This window comes from Coprinopsis cinerea (genome assembly GCF_000182895.1).
Source record: "Coprinopsis cinerea okayama7#130 chromosome 12 map unlocalized cont3.12, whole genome shotgun sequence".
NCBI classification, from domain to species: Eukaryota; Fungi; Basidiomycota; class Agaricomycetes; order Agaricales; family Psathyrellaceae; genus Coprinopsis; species Coprinopsis cinerea.
In genome coordinates, this window is record NW_003307533.1 from 1,792,116 (window position 1) to 1,808,929 (window position 16,814).

Here is a 16,814-nt window from a genome sequence, read left to right on the forward strand (position 1 = left end):
ACAACAAAAAGTTCTGGATACGCACATATTCCCACCGAATTCCTAATCGCGCCAATGAGAAGACGCCTTTATAACCGTTACAGCTGGCTTTTGTCGCACAAAGGCCATGATTACGGGTCAATTTTGTTACTATTTCCACGCATAGCATAAGAGGGAAAGAAGCCATTGGGAGCGCAATGTTGGATACCAATAAGGTATACAACAGGTCCCGACATTTTGTCTGTGAAAATCAATGAAAAGGCGTCAAGAACGTGGGGAGTCTAATTGTCCCAGCACAACGGATCGCAATATGTGAACATCCACACAAGCATGACGGGATGGTCAGGAAGCACGTCATACATATGGACAGGGAAAGGACCCAGCCATTCGCGTCCATCCAAGGTCACCGAATTCCACTCTCTCCTAACTGCTACATACCATGTTTTCCACTCCCAAACGCACCAAACGATCCCGCTCAATCGAGATGGGCGATACCGTCCTTCCCAACGTCGCCAGCCCTCCAGGATCTCCGACCAAGAAAATACGTGCGTACAACTCCCCCCCGCAGGCAGGGCCCAGCACAGGCAAGCTAGGCAAGCCCTTCGTTCTGGCGCACGGTCGTACTGCGAAGAAAAAACCATCCAGCCGCGAGGAACAAAGTAAGTCGCCGCTTGTTACACAGGAAAAGGTTTGGGCTCACCTACAGTTCACAGTGGACCACGTCGCGTACAAGCTCGACACGATGGCGCTGAACGATGGGAAGCTTCCGTTCCCCGTCCCCAAGCATGTTCCGATCCAACGTGAGTCCGACTGTTCCCTTCGTTCCATACCGATCTAAAGCAACGTAGCCAAGGTTCCCGTCTTCACGCGTAAATGCAAGCCTCTCACGGAAGCTGACGAAAGTGAGTATTTCGAGTTCCTATGACGTGCAGGTCGTTCACCAACAACGTCTCTCGTACAGAAAACTGGCACCTCTACAGCGAAGAGAAGAGGGACGACATACTTTCCACTCTTGACTTTGTTGATCTCGATCACCTGGTGGACGTTGACCTGATCACTCCGAAGCAACGCTCCGTAGTCATCGAGGAGCGCTTTGGTCAAGGGCTCGACTTTTTCGGGCTCGACAGGGACGGCACCCGAGCGATGATGCGGGAGAGCAAGACTCTGGTTTCGGGTTCATTCCCTCTGCCCGTAGCGCATCCCGGGCGCTTCCCTCCCAACGACCTGGACTTCTTCACCGCGAAAGGGAACCTGGGTCTTGTCGTTGCCTTTCTGGAGAACCAGGGATACGTAATCACCGAAGACCACGCCGTAAGCCACTGACGCTCTTGCATAAATTCCGGGGCTCACCATTCGTACAGGACGAGGGGTCGGACTGCACCACGATCAACGCAACGGAAGAGGAAGCCACAGGCGTATGTAAAACGGAGGGGACGACTGAAAACAGCGACGATGTCATTTACGTGAAGGATGAGGATGAAGACGACCCTCTTCCCGGATTGCCAGACGACGAAGAGGAGGAGCTCCCTCCGGCCGACAAGGCCAAAGGCAAGGAAGTCTCGGCGATGGAGGATTCCGCCGTCCCCATCACAGACCCCTTCGAAGCGCGAGGAAAGGTGAGCTTCGAGTCAGTGCATGCCATCACGGCCATAGAAGGGATTTACTCACCGCTCTCCAAGGCCATCAGCAAGGTTGTACGACTCGTACGTACGGCAGGCGAAATCAAAAGGTGCATCAACATTATCGAATCCGGCTCGCATTCCCCCCTGGTTCCCGTGTTCCTCTTTCACTCCACCATTGTCATGACTTACATCGCGCACCACGGCATGGTAATTCCGTACGTCGAAGGAGCCCGTATCAGCACAGGAGTCATCAACGCGTCGTTCAACAACGTCACCCCCAAAGTTCTGAAGGCCCTGGACAAGTATCGCCGTCGCGGTTACAAGATGCTCAGTTCCGCGTCGAAGCTCAACAAAGTTCATCGATGCGGCCAGTTTCCTCATTGCCCCCTTACGGTGCGAACCATCGGGGACACGAAGGGCGCCTACATCCCGTTCGAAGGGTTCCTAGACTGCAAGGGCGAAGACATCCGCACCGAACACGAAGGACAAGGTCTTCTGGTGTGGAGGCTCGCGGGAGGACAGAACTGCCTGAAGGGAACGAGCGACGGACAGGGTTTCGTGATGACCAAGGAGGGCGTGTACCGTAAGTAGATGGCGATGTTTTATACCGACTCGAACGCGCTGACTAGTGTGCGAAGTGAACAAACTTTAATGCTATGCGAATGCGGGCGGGACGAAGACTTTCGGCAGGACTTTACTCAACTCTCTCGCCCTTTGCGACCATCACTTTTTGTCGTTCACCCTAATTACATCCTTCGGCCGTCGGAGATTCGTATTCTTGCGTTGTTGTAACTGGAAATTATGTCTATTGAATGAAGAACAGTTTTCATACAAGATTTCATACATGAGGATTGATAGAAAATTCATATACGGCGAGAGATTCAAGGACAGTCGTCGAGCAGTGACGTGCCAGTGTGGCCGAACGGAGAGATAAAGTGAAACTGTACAGTTATCGGGAACCTCCGGGTCGGCCATCATGCAGCAACAGTTGGCATCACATGCATTACCATACGGGTTTATGTCATTTCTTGGCGCCACGCAGGGTCGGGTGAAAGCCGACCTTTGCTTGACAGCAAAGACTCGGAACAGCTACTCTTCACCATGCCATTCCCATGTACAGTTGCGACGTGTACGAAGGTATTCGACAAAAAATCGGCACAAATCAGCCACTCCAAGGCGTGCGAGGTACACATGGTGCTCGAAGAAGATAGGAAACGATGGGCCGAGCAAACTGAGAGTGAGTTCCACCTCCTATACTCTCTAGACACCAGCGATAACCAAAACCTCAAGGCCCCCCTCCCTCGAGCCATATTGAGGTTGACCGCCCGGTTCTGCCATGGGAGAACATCTCCCCAGCACCTCAAGCTCGTCCACCACAGTCCCGTAAGCCTTGTGAGTGGGATGCACGATCAGTTGAAGTTCTGCTAACTCCCTCTGTAGCCGCTACGACTGGCGCCTCCAGGAAGACCTCATCGCGAGCCAGTTCTTCTCGCCAGCCTTCATTAGGACCCCGCGCCCATGGTATGTTCCCTCGTGTAACAAGCGATATGACAACTGACCTTCCAACCAGGCCGACGAACGGATTCAGCGGCCACCGTCAGAATTGACCACCACTCAAAACGAAAACGACCGTCCGAGTATATCACCATCGAAGAATACAACTCACGTCGCCACCGCCCTGGTACCAGTGCTGGTGCCGAGATCCCTCTCGAATCTTTAACGTCACGCCCGCCACACTTCCCTTTCCAGACTGACGTTGACTACCGATTTGCAAAACTGGTTTTCCGTTCCGCCATGAAGGATGACGACGTCAAAGAGCTCCTGTCTCTGATCAACCAATGTGTGGATGGGAAGGATAGCTTGACATTCAATGGCTGTCAGGCCATCCATGACGCTTGGAAGGATGCTACGAGTCTCATTACACCTGTATGTTGCTGGCCCTGTGAACTCCGTCAAATTTTCCATGTATCTTAATGACATTACCTAGTTTGAATGTACGAAAATTGATGTCCCCCACGGAGATGTCCCCCATGAGTACGACGTTTGGGTGAGATCGGTCTGGGAGTGGCTACTCGAGATGGTCGGGAGCCAAAAACTGGCACGAGAGTTCGTCTGGGAGAGTGTCAAAATGTTCAAGAAGAAGGATGACGGCGACTGGGAGAGGTTTGTGACTGAGCCATGGACAGGCGATGACTGGGCTGAAATTGAGGTATGTGCCTGTCGTGTGCCTCTCATGCGCGGTGATGGTTTGACCATTGATGTAGAGCAATTTGCCCGATGACGGTGTTCCACTCTGCTTGACTATCTACGCAGACAAGACTCAGCTGTCAAGTTTTGGAGGAAAGAAGGGTTACCCGGTCTATGCCAAGATCGCCAACCTCCCTGCGCACGTCCGGAATGGTAAAGGCATTGGTGGAGGGTGTTGTGTGGGCTGGCTTCCCGTGGTACGTATACCATATGACATTGTCATTATGTTTTCACCCTGACCGGTCCCCGCCAGATACCTGAGGCATCAACGTCGTCCAAGAAGAGCACCGAGTGGGCAGAATACAAGCGGGTCGTGTGGCATGAAAGCTTTCGTGCCATACTCGAGTCTATCAAAGCCCACTCGAAGGAGGGGGTATACTACAAGTGTGGGGATGGTATCGTGCGACGGCTTTTCCCCTGTATCCTCATTTTGTCCGCTGATTATGAAGAACAGTGAGTTCTTTAGCACTCCGCCTCTATATGTCGACTAATGGCATGTAAGAGCGGTTATGGCAGGACTTCGGGGATCCAAGACCAAGCGGTGTCCTGTATGCCTCGTTAACGAGGCCGATCTTGCAACATTCTTCGACAATTGGGAATACCGAGATTCTCAAACAGCAAGGAAGCTGATCAAAGTTCTCGAAAAGCCTGAGGTGCCAGACGAGCTGAAAGACACAGCGCGGAAAAATCTCGTCGACCTGAACATTCGCCCCATCAAGGTGCTTTTAATTTTATCACCGGCTCAACGTCTTGCTAAGCCCTCCCAATTAGAACGTGTTCTCCGAAATAGCAAACTCAGACCCTCATCGAGCACTCTCGTTCGACCGCTTGCACAACTATCCTGGGGGTTTAGCCAAGACACATTTACTGGAACTATTGTACAAAAGCTTCAAGACTGGACCGTACGCAACTCCCGAAGTCAAGGAGAAAGTGAACTCACGGTCAGTCCCTTCGCACTTTTTGCCTACATCTTATTGAAAATTACTTTAGTGCCAATGCAATGCCGCGCTGGCCTGGACTCAGTCATTTCAGCAACATCACTCACAAGACCGCGTTCCAGGATTCGAACAAATGGGAGGATATAGCACGGGTGAGTCAACATGTTCTATCGTATATAGAATGGTACTAACTAATTTCACGGTACTTAGATCTTTCCATTTATTTTGTATGACGACGTTATTGCGAAGGACGACATTGCGACTCGCCAACTCTTAAGATGCCTCCGGGTATTCTTGAATTTGAATGCCTACTCATCCTTCGAGACCCATACAGAATCGACGGTCGCCAAGCTAGAGGAGGAGCTCAGCGTGTTTTGTGACGAGATTGAGGTACCACCGCCTGCCTCATGCCTATGAATTCTGTTACTAATCTAACAATAGAAATTGGGGGATGGTTTCGAAGAGAAAAGCTGGCTGTTTCCAAAAATGCACCTTCAGATGCATCTGCCCCGTGATCTTTTCAACAAGGGTGTAACTCGGAACTACACAACGAAAATATTCGAAGTCATGCACCGCGCCTTCAAGTTTTATTATCAGTTCATGTCAAACTTCAAAGATGTTGAGTCGCAGGTGAGAATCGTTCTTTACTATACAAGCCATTAATACTAACAAGTAGCCGACAGATCCTTTCCGCCGACGATACCAGCAGAGCTATTGACTTTATCGACTCAATCATTGAGGTCCATCAAGAAGCGCTCAAGGAAGCCGAACATCTTCAAGACGAAGAACCCCAGCAACGCTACAGCTTTGGTAATGTCACGCTTAAGGCTCCTCAAGGCCCACGAAAGGCTCAGCCTTTGCGAAGCTTTCAATTCGATTCTGAGGAGGAGCTTGGAGAACATGCATCAACACTCGATGGCATCGATATTAAGCAGGCGTTGAAGGAGTTTTGTTCTGGGAACGATATTGCTATTGCTGTTGATGGCTCCACCCTCGTGAGTCGTAAGCTCCAGGTCTCTTCTCATTGCAACTGACATGGGCTTCGTAGATCCGCTCGTTCCGTTCCATGGAGGCCTTCTACACCTCTAAGGAATCATGGGATATTGAACGAGACCTTCTCCGGTGTTCGCCATCATTCCATAACCGACCACGCTATGACTGCGTCATTATCCAGACTACAACTGGTCCCATCTTTGCCCGGTTACTTTCTCTCTTCACCCTGCAGCAGCCAGGGTCCCCCGACACCGAGGCGATCCCATTTGCACTTGCGCTTCCATACGCTACCACTATTCCAGCTCCAATACGGAAGAAGGACACGTCTGCAGGTTTCTACCGGGTACGGAAGGCACCTCGCCCTCGTGCTGAGTTCTTTTTTGCTCGCTCCATCGTTCGTGGTGCTGTTCTTGTTGCTGTCAATGAAAGGAACATCGATTTTCTTGTTTTTGATGTTACAGATTCGGATATGTTTCTCCGTGTTCAGGAACTATTACATCTATGTGCTAGATAGAATCTTTGTACCTATCTTTTGTCTATCTTTTGCGACACTGCTTTCTAATGGTAGGATCAACTTTGTTCGTCGTCCGTGGGAAAATTGTTGACTTCAGCGTCGACCACAATCGTTGAGTACTTGGGTTGAATTTGGTTCGTATCTTCTCCATAACTATCCTTCTTTTACTTATTTATTTCACTTCAATAGCTTCTACAGAAAATGACTCGTACGGGACACTTTAGAGGATGTCATGTCAAATTAACTGCTTTCCTATTCCGGAATGTCAGGGTCGTCCATGCCCTCTTTAGATCCTCCCAATTTTACCTCGTAAAATCAACACTGGTCGGCATATTCCAGGCCATTTTTTTGCAGCCTGGAGACGCTCTTCGTTGATTTTTTTCCCATTCCTTCTCCCACTACCCAAAACCACCAGATATGGCCAGAAAAACTGGCAAGTCACATCCAGTCTACACTCCGGGTGAACAGAATGCTCTTGACATGTACATGGACGGGCTATCTCTGAACTCAGATGAGTCTGACACTGGCACCTACGACGACGACGATGCCAGCTCTATTCTTAGCAGCCAGACTGCCCAGCACAGAGCAACAAGCAGCACTATCCCTGGTTCAAGTGCAGAGATTTACCAGCAATTCCGTGATAAGGTATGCAAGCTGTTGGTATCATGTTTAACGTGGTCTTCTCAGCGGATATAAATACCTGTAGAAGCTTCAAGAGGTCCAGTTACTCAACCAACAGCTCATAGCTGAACGCGACGAGATGAAACTGCAACTCCGTCAACTGCAAGCAGGTTTGAAGAGCATGAAGGAACAGCAGAAACAACGTCCCAACACTAACAACAGCAACAGCAATGATGATGGAAGCGACAACGACGGCAACAGCAAGAAATCACATCCAAAGCGACCCAGTCCTACAACGGGCAATGCTGCCCACGACAAAAAGATTGGTGAAATGGGCAGGCGATTCTGGCTTCTCAACGAGATGTTCATTGACAAGAATTGGTTTATGAAAGAAAAGCCGGCGAATAACAGCATGGAAGGCCGCTATCCTCCAGAGAAGGACAAGCAGGAGGAGGCGCCTGTTTAATGCAAATATTTCCGAGCTTTATGAGACAACCGACGCAGCATATCGTGGTCGCCTCCAAACCTCTCCTCTATTTGAGTCTGTGGTATGTTTTTCCCCTATACTCGATGTCGTTTTCATGCTAACCCCGAGCAGTTTACATATGCTGCAGATGGGCTCTGTCGCGAAGAGCGAACACTAAACCAAACCAAACACCAGTGATGCGGAGCAGAGAAGAGCGGCGAGTGAGATAAGAGCGATGAGCGACGAATGCAGATGAAGGCTGAAGCGATGTATTGACGAAAGAGGTCAAGCTGAGGAAATACAGAGCGGACTACCTAGCTTATATACCTATTCTACAGTCTACATAGCCGCGATGAGTCAAAATGACGAACAAATGGCGAAACGTCGAAGAACAATAAGAAAGGTCATGAGGCTGCGCGAAGGCTGCGCGAAGAACAAGAATGAAACAATAATGGAACAAGAGGGTGTCAGGATGAGTCGAAAGGCAGTGCATAACAATAAGAACAATGGAAATAGGGCGAAGGGCAAGACGAGGCAGTGTTCCAAGAGTGAAAAGGTCCATAGAGGGAATAAAGGAGCAAAGGAATAGGGGAAACGAAATGATAAGATGCGAGACAGATCAGATAAGATAAAGATGAAAAATAGGGGTTATACCGGCTGTTCACGACATTACCCCCCTTCTAAGCCTCATCGTCCTCGATGATCAGCGGTAGGCGGCGTCCCAGTTCCCAGTCAAAGTCGGTAGGCGGGGCATTGGTGAAGTTCTCGAGTGGGCGCCATGGAAGAGAGCTGAAGATAGTAGCGGAAATCCGGCGTGGTGCAGAGGGGTGTCGCTGGTGGAACTCCTTCACGATCTCGGGCGCGTGCTCCAAGTTCTCCTCCGGTTCCCAAGTGTCGTCTGTCGACCCATAGCCTTTCCAACTAACCAAGTACTCCAGTTTGCGATTCTTTCCTCGACCTCTCCTAACGGCTGTCTAAGATGTCGTGAACCTCGTATTCAAGCTCCCCCTCCAATTCAACAGGCTCAGGCGGAGGTGGCAAAATGCCGTTGACATCATTGCCTTTCCAGGGGGAGAGCTTGTCGACGTGGAACACAGGGTGGATGCGGGAGAGGGACGGGGAAAGCTCAAGTCGGTAGTCGAGGTCGCCGACACGTTCGATAACCTTGTACGGACCGAGTTGGAGATCGCCAAGTTTGCGGGATGGAACCTTAATCTGGATGTCCTTTGCGTTAAGCCAAACGTAGTCTCCAACCTTGAATTGATGGGCCGTTCGTTTGCCGGACTCGTACACATCCTTTTGTTGGGCCTTCTCAAGACGTAAGGCAGCCTCCACATCCTTGCGGGCTTCTTGTAGCTGCTGAACGCGCTCGTCAACAGGGCGGAGGTCGGTTCGCTTGCCGATGGGGATGTTGAAGTGGGGAATGTAGCCGTATAGAACTTCGAAGGGAGAGCGATCGTGAGCAGAGTGGACGCGGGAGTTGATCACGAATTCGGCCATTGGTAGGTGTTTGTCCCAGTCATCCTGTCGGCGAGAGACGTAGAGGCGGAGGTACTTCTCGATTTCTTGGTTGGCCCGCTCAGTCTGTCCGTTGGCTTGAGGGTGGTAGGCAGTTGTGAGGTTGGACTCGATGCCGAGGCGCTTGAGCAGAGTGCGCATGACCTTAGAAGCGAATTGAGGTCCTCGATCGCTGATGAACCGGAGTGGGAGGCCGTGGAGGCGAAACACTTCACGATAGTAGATGTCCGCGACGCCTTCAGTGGTGATATCGGATGTGCAAGGGAGGGCGTGAAGGACCTTGCTGTAGTGATCGGTAAAGACAATGATTGCATCGTATCCATGGGCTTCCGGCAGCTGGGTAATGAGATCAACTCCTACCGTCTCCGCAAGGTCCTTCGGGGACATCCAAAGGTTGGGTGGAAGATCGGGGGTGTTGGGTGTGCTTCCTTCGGGCGCAGATATCACAACCGTCGACGTACTTCTTGACGAAGGCTCGCATTGTTGGCCACCAATATTGTCGTTCAACTCGCTCGAGGGTTCCGTGTACACCGGGGTGTCCAGAGGTGGGGTCGTCGTGGCACTGCTTGAGGACGTCGCGTCTGAGTTCATCGTCTGGAGGTACGTACACACGACCCTTGTAGTAGACGAGGCCATTGTCTTCTTCCCATTCAGCGAGTCCGGATGTGAGACGACGAGGCCCTGACTTGCGGGAGTTGGGCGAGTCCATCTAGGACCTGAGATTCACGGGCGCTGGCTCGACGAAGTCGGTCTTCGAGGGGATTGGCAAGGGCAGTGTGGGCGGCTGCGAGCTTGGCGAAAAGCTCTGGTTTGAGAACAACCTGTTGCTTGTTATCCTCTGCGTCCGCAACCTGATGAATGTCGAGGCGGGATAGGGCATCAGCTTGGGTGTTGGCCTTTCCAGGACGATGGGTGAGCGTGAAATTGAAGCGAGAGAGGTAGAGGGACCATCGGGCCTGTCGTCGACTGAGATCTTGTGCAGTGCGCCAGTATTCCAGGTTGGAGTGATCGGTAACAATCTCGAACGGTTTGGGGAGTCCCTCCAGGAAATGTCGCCAGTCCTTGAGTGCTTCGATGATAGCCAACATCTCTCGGTCGTAGATTTCATAGTTGCGTTCGGCCGGTTGCATGGAGGCGGAGCGGAAGGCAACGGGGTGCCAGAGTCCATCGTCGAGCTTCTGAAGGAGGGCTCCTCCAGTGGCAAACCCGGAGGCGTCTACTTCAACGCGAGTCGGTCGATCGGGGTCCCATAACGTCAGGATTGGAGCGGAGGTGAACGCGTTTCGGAGGGTGTCGAACGCCTGCTGTTGCGGCTCGTTCCATTGCCAGGGCATGTCCTTCTTAGTAAGGTCGTTGAGAGGTCGGGCGATAGTAGCGAAATCCTTGATGAAAGCGGCGGTAGAAGTTGGCGAAGCCCAAAAACCCACGGACAGCGCGAAGGTTGCGGGGAACAGGCCAGTTGCGGACAGCCTCTACCTTGGCAGGGTCCATACGGACTTCTCCCTCCCTAATGACCAGGCCGAGATACTCGATCTCTTCCCGTTCGAACTCGCATTTCTCCGGACGAAGATAGAGGTCGTGCTTCTTGAGACGACGGAGGACTTCGTGTACGACTTGGCGATGCTCGTCGAGGGTGGCCGTGAAGATGAGGATGTCGTCCAAGTAAACTGCGACCTTCCCTGAAGCAATGAGATCGGCAAATATCGAGTTCATGAGCGCTTGGAACGTTGCCGGGGAATTGGTGAGACCGAAGAACATGACCAATGGTTCAAAGAGTCCCTGGTTAGTGGCGAACGCGGCCTTCCATTCGTCTCCTTCCTTGATACGGATGTTGTTGTAGCCCCATCTGACGTCGAACTTGGTGAAGTACTTGGCACCGCGGAGTCGGTTGACGATGTCGGAGACGAGGGGAAGTGGATATCGGTTCTTCACTGTGATCTCGTTGAGCTTTCGATAATCCTGAACGAAGCGGAGTTTGCCATCTTTCTTCTTGACGAAGAAGACCGGGGAGGCGAGGGGCGATTTAGACGGTCGGATGTAGCCTTTCTTGAGATTCTCCTCGAGGAATCGGTTCAGTTCCTCCTGCTCGTTCTGCGACATGGGGTAGACTTTGGTACGCATGGTGGCCGGTGCTCCTGCAACGAGGTCGATGGCATGGTCCCAAGGCTTGTGCTCCGGGAGGCGATGAGACTCGGATTCAGAAAAGACGGAAGCGTGCTGTCGGTACTGGGGTGGAACCATCTCCTCGAATGTCTTCTGGGGTTTGTCCTTCTGGGACTTCTCGGCAATCTGCTGGGAGTATGTGAAACCTGCAGCACACCAAAGTTCGTCGCCTGTGTCCTCGATCAGTCCCTTGCGAACCCACTTCCGCCGGGTCATTCGGTTAGCGCGGATGCGACAAAGGGGGGGTTCGCTTGGTTCGAAGCTGAGGTCGGGTATCGAGGGGTCATCGGGAACGGTAGGAGTGGGCGGATCAGGGTTGTCGTAGATCTGTTCAATAATAGCATTGCCGGAGGGTGGTTCCTTTCGAGGAGGCTGTGCGTCTTCGTCGGGGACTTCTTCAATGGTGACACTGGAGATGCGAGGAGGAGGGATCTCTAACGTGCCCTTCTGCCAGTCGATCTGGGGGTTGATCTTGCGAAGCCAAGGGAGACCTAGGATGACATCTTCTCCCCCGAGATCAGTGATAAGGAAATCCGTCCACTCGGAGTAGCCATCCACCGTGAGCTCCAAGCGAGCGAAGTGGGTGATGCTTCCTGCCTGATTTGGGGTTCCATCGATGTTGAGAAGTCGGATTGGGTGTCGAAGGGGATAGGCGGTGATCCGGTGCTTCTCCCACAAAAGGTTTGTCCAGGAATTTGCCGGTGGCACCACAATCGATCATTGCTGCGGGGTTTGCCGTACGATTTCTGCCTCTGAGTCTGATGCGAATGCGGAAATGCGAGGAACCGGGGTGTATTTCGCGTATAGAGCTAATGGTACATGAATAAATTGAATCGTACTCAGAGACGGCGTACAGCGGAGAGAAGGGTGCGTGCCTTGCAGCACGAGCAGGCACCCTCTTCAAAAACCCTGTTGTTGGATCTTCTCGAGGCGCTCCAGGATGTCTTGTTGGTTCTTCTGCGCAACCAAGAGGTCGGCGAGGGAGACGTTAGACGAGGCGGCGGCAGGTGGGGTAGACGAAGTGGCAGCAATGGTGGCGGCGGACGTGGAAGAGTCATCAAAGAGCGAGAAGGGGGCTTCCTGGGTGGCAGCAACGCGACGTCGTTGGGTGAGTCCTCGACCGGGCGGATAGCCCATGAACTTGTCTTGGGCAGACGTTAGCGGGAGTGGCCGAGACGCTGGCAGTGGTTGCAAACGAAGTGAGCCGTGATTGCCGTCCTTTTTGATGTGGGCGGAGGATCCGCAACCAAAGCATCGTCCACGCATTGCTTGGAGGAAGTCCTCACGGGAGCGGCCACTAGGTCCAACACGGGTCGCGTCGATATCCATCGCATAGGGGTCACGGGCAGGGGCAGAGCGAGACGAGGCGGTCGGGGTTAAGAAGGAGGTGCTGCTTCCGTGAAACGTAAAATCGTTCTGGTTGACGATGTCGCAGTAGTCTTGAAGGGTCTTGGGCTTGGCATCGTCCGGTTTGGTGATGGCGATAAGATCCAGCATGAGGCGATCGTTGGAACTGAGTTTGCGACGAAAACGTGCCATACCATCCTTCTGGGATAGACCGGTGCGGGGAAATATCTCCATGAACTTGGCTGCGAACTGGGAAGCAGATTGTTTACCCTGGGTAAGGGCCTCGAGCTGGGCTTCAGCTGCTTTCTCCTGGTCGGCGGGTTGGAAGCGTTTCTTGAAGGCAGCCACAAAAGTGGACCAATCGCCACTGAAGGGCCAGGGGTGGGCGGCCTTCTGAGCAGCGTCGGCAGCAGCCTCGTGGGCGGCAATCTGATCCAGGTATTGGACAGCCCAGGAGGCAGCAGCACCCTGAAGGTACGAGAGGGCAGCTGAGATCCACTTCTTGTCATCTCCTTTGAGTTTCGGACTCGGCGGAGGCCCAGTTGGTGAAATAGCGGAGGAATCGCTGGGTATCACCAGAGTCACCCTTGAAGGGCTCAGGCGCTTTGACGGGGCTTCTAGTGGAAGCGGTCTTAGCAGCCGTGAGCTTATCCAGGGATTGCTGGGATACGCCTGGTAGTCTCTTGTTGCTCGGCAAGCAACTTGAGAAGAGTGGTGTCGGACATACTGAGATCGGGGGTCGGCTTTGCGGGTTTGGTAACGGGGTCTTGTTGGACGAGCGGCAGAGAAGTGGGTGGGGCATAATAAAGTATGGTGATAAGGTGGAAGTGGGGAGGTTCGTTATCTGAGCGTTGGGCAACAGACGTGTCCTCCGACTCCCTGGGGATGGGGAAGTGGTGTGAGGGCGCGGCGAGGAGTGAGGGTAAGGGCTGTGGTGGGGGGTGGAGTGTCCGGAGCGGCGGAAACTTGTTACTGCGGGAAGGGCTTCTGCTAACGCGGCGTAGGTAACGTGAAAGGGGACGGGTGTTTCGGAGTCTTCTTCTTCGGATTCGTCTTCCTTGTCGTTGTCGTCCTCTTCCTCACTGTCTTCTTCAGATGATGTTGACGGAAGGCGAAAGGACTTCGGTGCGGTACTGGTGGTTGCTGTTACTGGGGCAGGGGTAGAGTCGGCGGAATGGAAAGACTGGGGAGAATCTTCTGGTAAGAGCTGTGTGACGGTTGGCGGCGGAGTTACTGGTGGGGATTTCTTCTTCGATTCTTCTTTCCTGGATTCGGCAAATTCGCGGGCTTTTACGGCGTTGTCGGAGGTGCAAACAGCAGCGTAGAAGCTGGCTGTCTGGAGGCGTCGTAACTGGTGAAAGGTGGGCCGGAGACTGAGGCGGTTGGGGCAGGGGGAACTGTCACACTCTACAACCTCTTCCTTGCTATCGAGGTGGCAGTCGATGCCAAACCACTTGTCAGGGTTGAGGTCTTTACTAGAGGCGAAGAAGTGTGGGTATCCTGCGCAGCTAATCTTGACGGTGTCGGAAAACCAGAGTTGCCAGAGTAAGACCTGATCGGCAGGTCAACCAGAGTGCCAGGGGATCCGGAATGCAGGGACAACGATCGGCGTTGCCAGTGCACAGGGGTAGCTTGACCTAATGTCGCGAAGAGCGAACACTAAACCAAACCAAACACCAGTGATGCGGAGCAGAGAAGAGCGGCGAGTGAGATAAGAGCGATGAGCGACGAATGCAGATGAAGGCTGAAGCGATGTATTGACGAAGAGGGTCAAGCTGAGGAAATACAGAGCGGACTACCTAGCTTATATACCTATTCTACAGTCTACATAGCCGCGATGAGTCAAAATGACGAACAAATGGCGAAACGTCGAAGAACAATAAGAAAGGTCATGAGGCTGCGCGAAGGCTGCGCGAAGAACAAGAATGAAACAATAATGGAACAAGAGGGTGTCAGGATGAGTCGAAAGGCAGTGCATAACAATAAGAACAATGGAAATAGGGCGAAGGGCAAGACGAGGCAGTGTTCCAAGAGTGAAAAGGTCCATAGAGGGAATAAAGGAGCAAAGGAATAGGGGAAACGAAATGATAAGATGCGAGACAGATCAGATAAGATAAAGATGAAAAATAGGGGTTATACCGGCTGTTCACGACAGGCTCAAGCGATCCGTTCTCTGTGATCTGAGGAAGAAAGCAGCAGCCCAAGTCATTTTTGACGCGCCCGCCGATGTTGCTCCCCTCTATGCATGGGACAAGTTCGCCGAACGCGGGGAGTGCGACTTTTTCCTTTCGAAGCTCTTGTGGCCGGACGAACTCAAAACCAGCAAGGATGAAGAAGAAGATGCTGTCATCTCGCTATGGCCTCCCTGTCTCTTCAAGGATTACACACGGAACTTCAGGAAGGGTGTTTTGTTAAACCCCGAGCTCCCGATGGTGAGTCTAACTCTTAACCACCCATGTCTCTTTTAATGTTCACCTATTCTGTCAGGTTTCACGTGTGGTTTTCTTTAAAGAGACCTCTATATGCCCAGAGTGGCTGACAGTGAGCGGCTGGAAGCCAGAGCCCAACAGCCGTGGCGCGAAAACATTCAAAGAAGCAAACCCGTGTATCATTGGAGCGGCGTGTGTCTTGGTAAGTCTATAATGAGTAGTAGTACTTGATAACGGCGAGACCTGAGTTCTAATGTCCCCAACCAGACCATTTTTATTCACAACAACGATCAAAAACTTGAGCCTGTCGGTGCTCAGTCGGGGTTCCCATATCGCAAGGCATTCCAACTCTACAAGAAGTTCATGATCGAGGGTATGGATCTCCCAAGGAAGAATGGCAAAGATCAATCTGCACCATTTAAAGAAATCTTTCGGTTCTGGAATGCCCATGTTCTTCCTCTCGGGCTGCAAGCTAATCTTCTCACTACCACTAAGAAGCAACGCAACGACGACGAAGATTTCCAGAAGGCTGCTAGTGCTATGACTGGAGATGACGACGACACAGACAATGGGGATGATTGTGGTGGCAGTGATGCCAGCTCTGGTTGCAAGAACACTGGCGACGACATCACTGAAGAGGCTGAGGAAGAGTCCTATCCTGGTAAGTGATTTGCACGTTGGATGTCACTTATGGGTGCTAATATATTCCTATCAGATCAGCCTTCTGCTCGCTGGCTCGTCGATACCTCGTCCATTCAGATCAGCTCCAATCTCGACGAGCTTCGTTCTGGACTTGCCGACTTTCCTTCAGCTTCTTGCGGGTCTGATCTTCTCGACTGTCTCGGAGATCTCGCCAGCAACCCTGCCTTCGTCCGTCAAGAGCCGAGTGCCCAGGTTTCCAAACTCCTCAACCGTATTGAGAAGGCCAGCCCAAACGACATAGGTATCCCAGCAGAAGACCACAACGACAGCTGGGGTCATTACCAGTTTACTGCAGGGGAGATGAATCTGGACAACACACTCACTGATTGGAGCGACATTGGAGATGTTGACATTGCCGCCCGATTTCTCGCTGCTGCGCTTGCTACATGCCATGTCGCTCGCATTTCGTGTGAATATCGCTGCATTGAAGTTGATAACGATTCCTACCTTGCGGACGTCTATCTCGAGCGTACTGTTAACGTGATACTGACTTTAGCCAAGGCGAAGGTGAGAGCATTCCTTGACTCTTGAGTATCAGAACTGATGCACAATTTTCCTCAAAATTAGATGAACTCACTCATCTGTGAAAAAGCGTCGACAACATTAAGTGTTGCTCTCAACAGTGATGCTCACCCGGAACACGCACCACCAGTGTCCGACAACGTCAAGGAAAAGATCGGGGTAAGTTGCCTAATGCTCCAAATTTCGTTTCTTGTGTATTGATACCTGGCCCTCTCGAGTCATGGACTGTGAAACATCTCCGGGAGTGGATCAAGGTGCATGGTATTCCTGGAAAGATCACAAAAGGAACCAGAAAAAACGGTACGGCGCTCCACCGAGACATCTTCGGAATGGTACTGAAGGAAACTATTGGTTTCTGCAGACTTAATTACTATTGTCCTTCAGTCTAACAGTGTTCCATCCATCGCCGAGATTGAGGAGTGGCCCAAGAGCTTACGCTGATGTCAAGTGCATATGTCTTTCACCGACAACTGATACAATCTCATTGAAGCCGCGTCACCTTTTACATCAACTGATATTCAACTTCACTGAACATTATTTGCCAGATTTTCTACTTTACAGCACATAGCCTTCATCTTGTACATTACCACTTGCATATACGACCCCGGTACACACTTCGCTGCCTGCCTACACTCCGAGCGACACCAATCCTGATCGTGAAGCCCGATTCTCGAAAACCGGCCACAGACTTTTGCTGACAGTTGTCCAGGGGCCGGAGGATGCATTACGCGGTGTGTTGATTCGAAAAACGCG

At 52.0% G+C, this 16,814-nt stretch overlaps 3 protein-coding genes across 3 annotated transcripts; all 3 read left to right on the forward strand.

Annotated features, from left to right (window-relative positions):
• Positions 1-418: 418 nt before the first annotated feature.
• CC1G_15463 (hypothetical protein) lies at positions 419-2,253 on the forward strand (the record flags this gene model as incomplete). The annotated part of the gene is made up of 7 exons (XM_002910140.1): positions 419-638; positions 693-779; positions 828-881; positions 941-1,290; positions 1,341-1,595; positions 1,659-2,184; positions 2,240-2,253. The coding sequence occupies 7 exons, from the start codon at positions 419-421 to the stop codon at positions 2,251-2,253; spliced, it is 1,506 nt and encodes a 501-aa protein (XP_002910186.1).
• Positions 2,254-2,702: 449 nt separating this feature from the next.
• On the forward strand, positions 2,703-6,293 carry CC1G_15464 (hypothetical protein; the record flags this gene model as incomplete). The annotated part of the gene is made up of 14 exons (XM_002910141.1): positions 2,703-2,838; positions 2,892-2,993; positions 3,042-3,122; positions 3,172-3,527; positions 3,589-3,810; positions 3,866-4,045; positions 4,102-4,301; positions 4,351-4,567; positions 4,620-4,789; positions 4,839-4,938; positions 4,997-5,176; positions 5,228-5,416; positions 5,470-5,781; positions 5,835-6,293. 14 exons carry the CDS (start codon positions 2,703-2,705, stop codon positions 6,291-6,293), a joined length of 2,904 nt encoding a protein of 967 aa, XP_002910187.1.
• Positions 6,294-6,710: 417 nt separating this feature from the next.
• On the forward strand, positions 6,711-7,380 carry CC1G_07775 (hypothetical protein; the record flags this gene model as incomplete). The annotated part of the gene is made up of 2 exons (XM_001835180.1): positions 6,711-6,938; positions 7,000-7,380. 2 exons carry the CDS (start codon positions 6,711-6,713, stop codon positions 7,378-7,380), a joined length of 609 nt encoding a protein of 202 aa, XP_001835232.1.
• Positions 7,381-16,814: the final 9,434 nt, after the last annotated feature.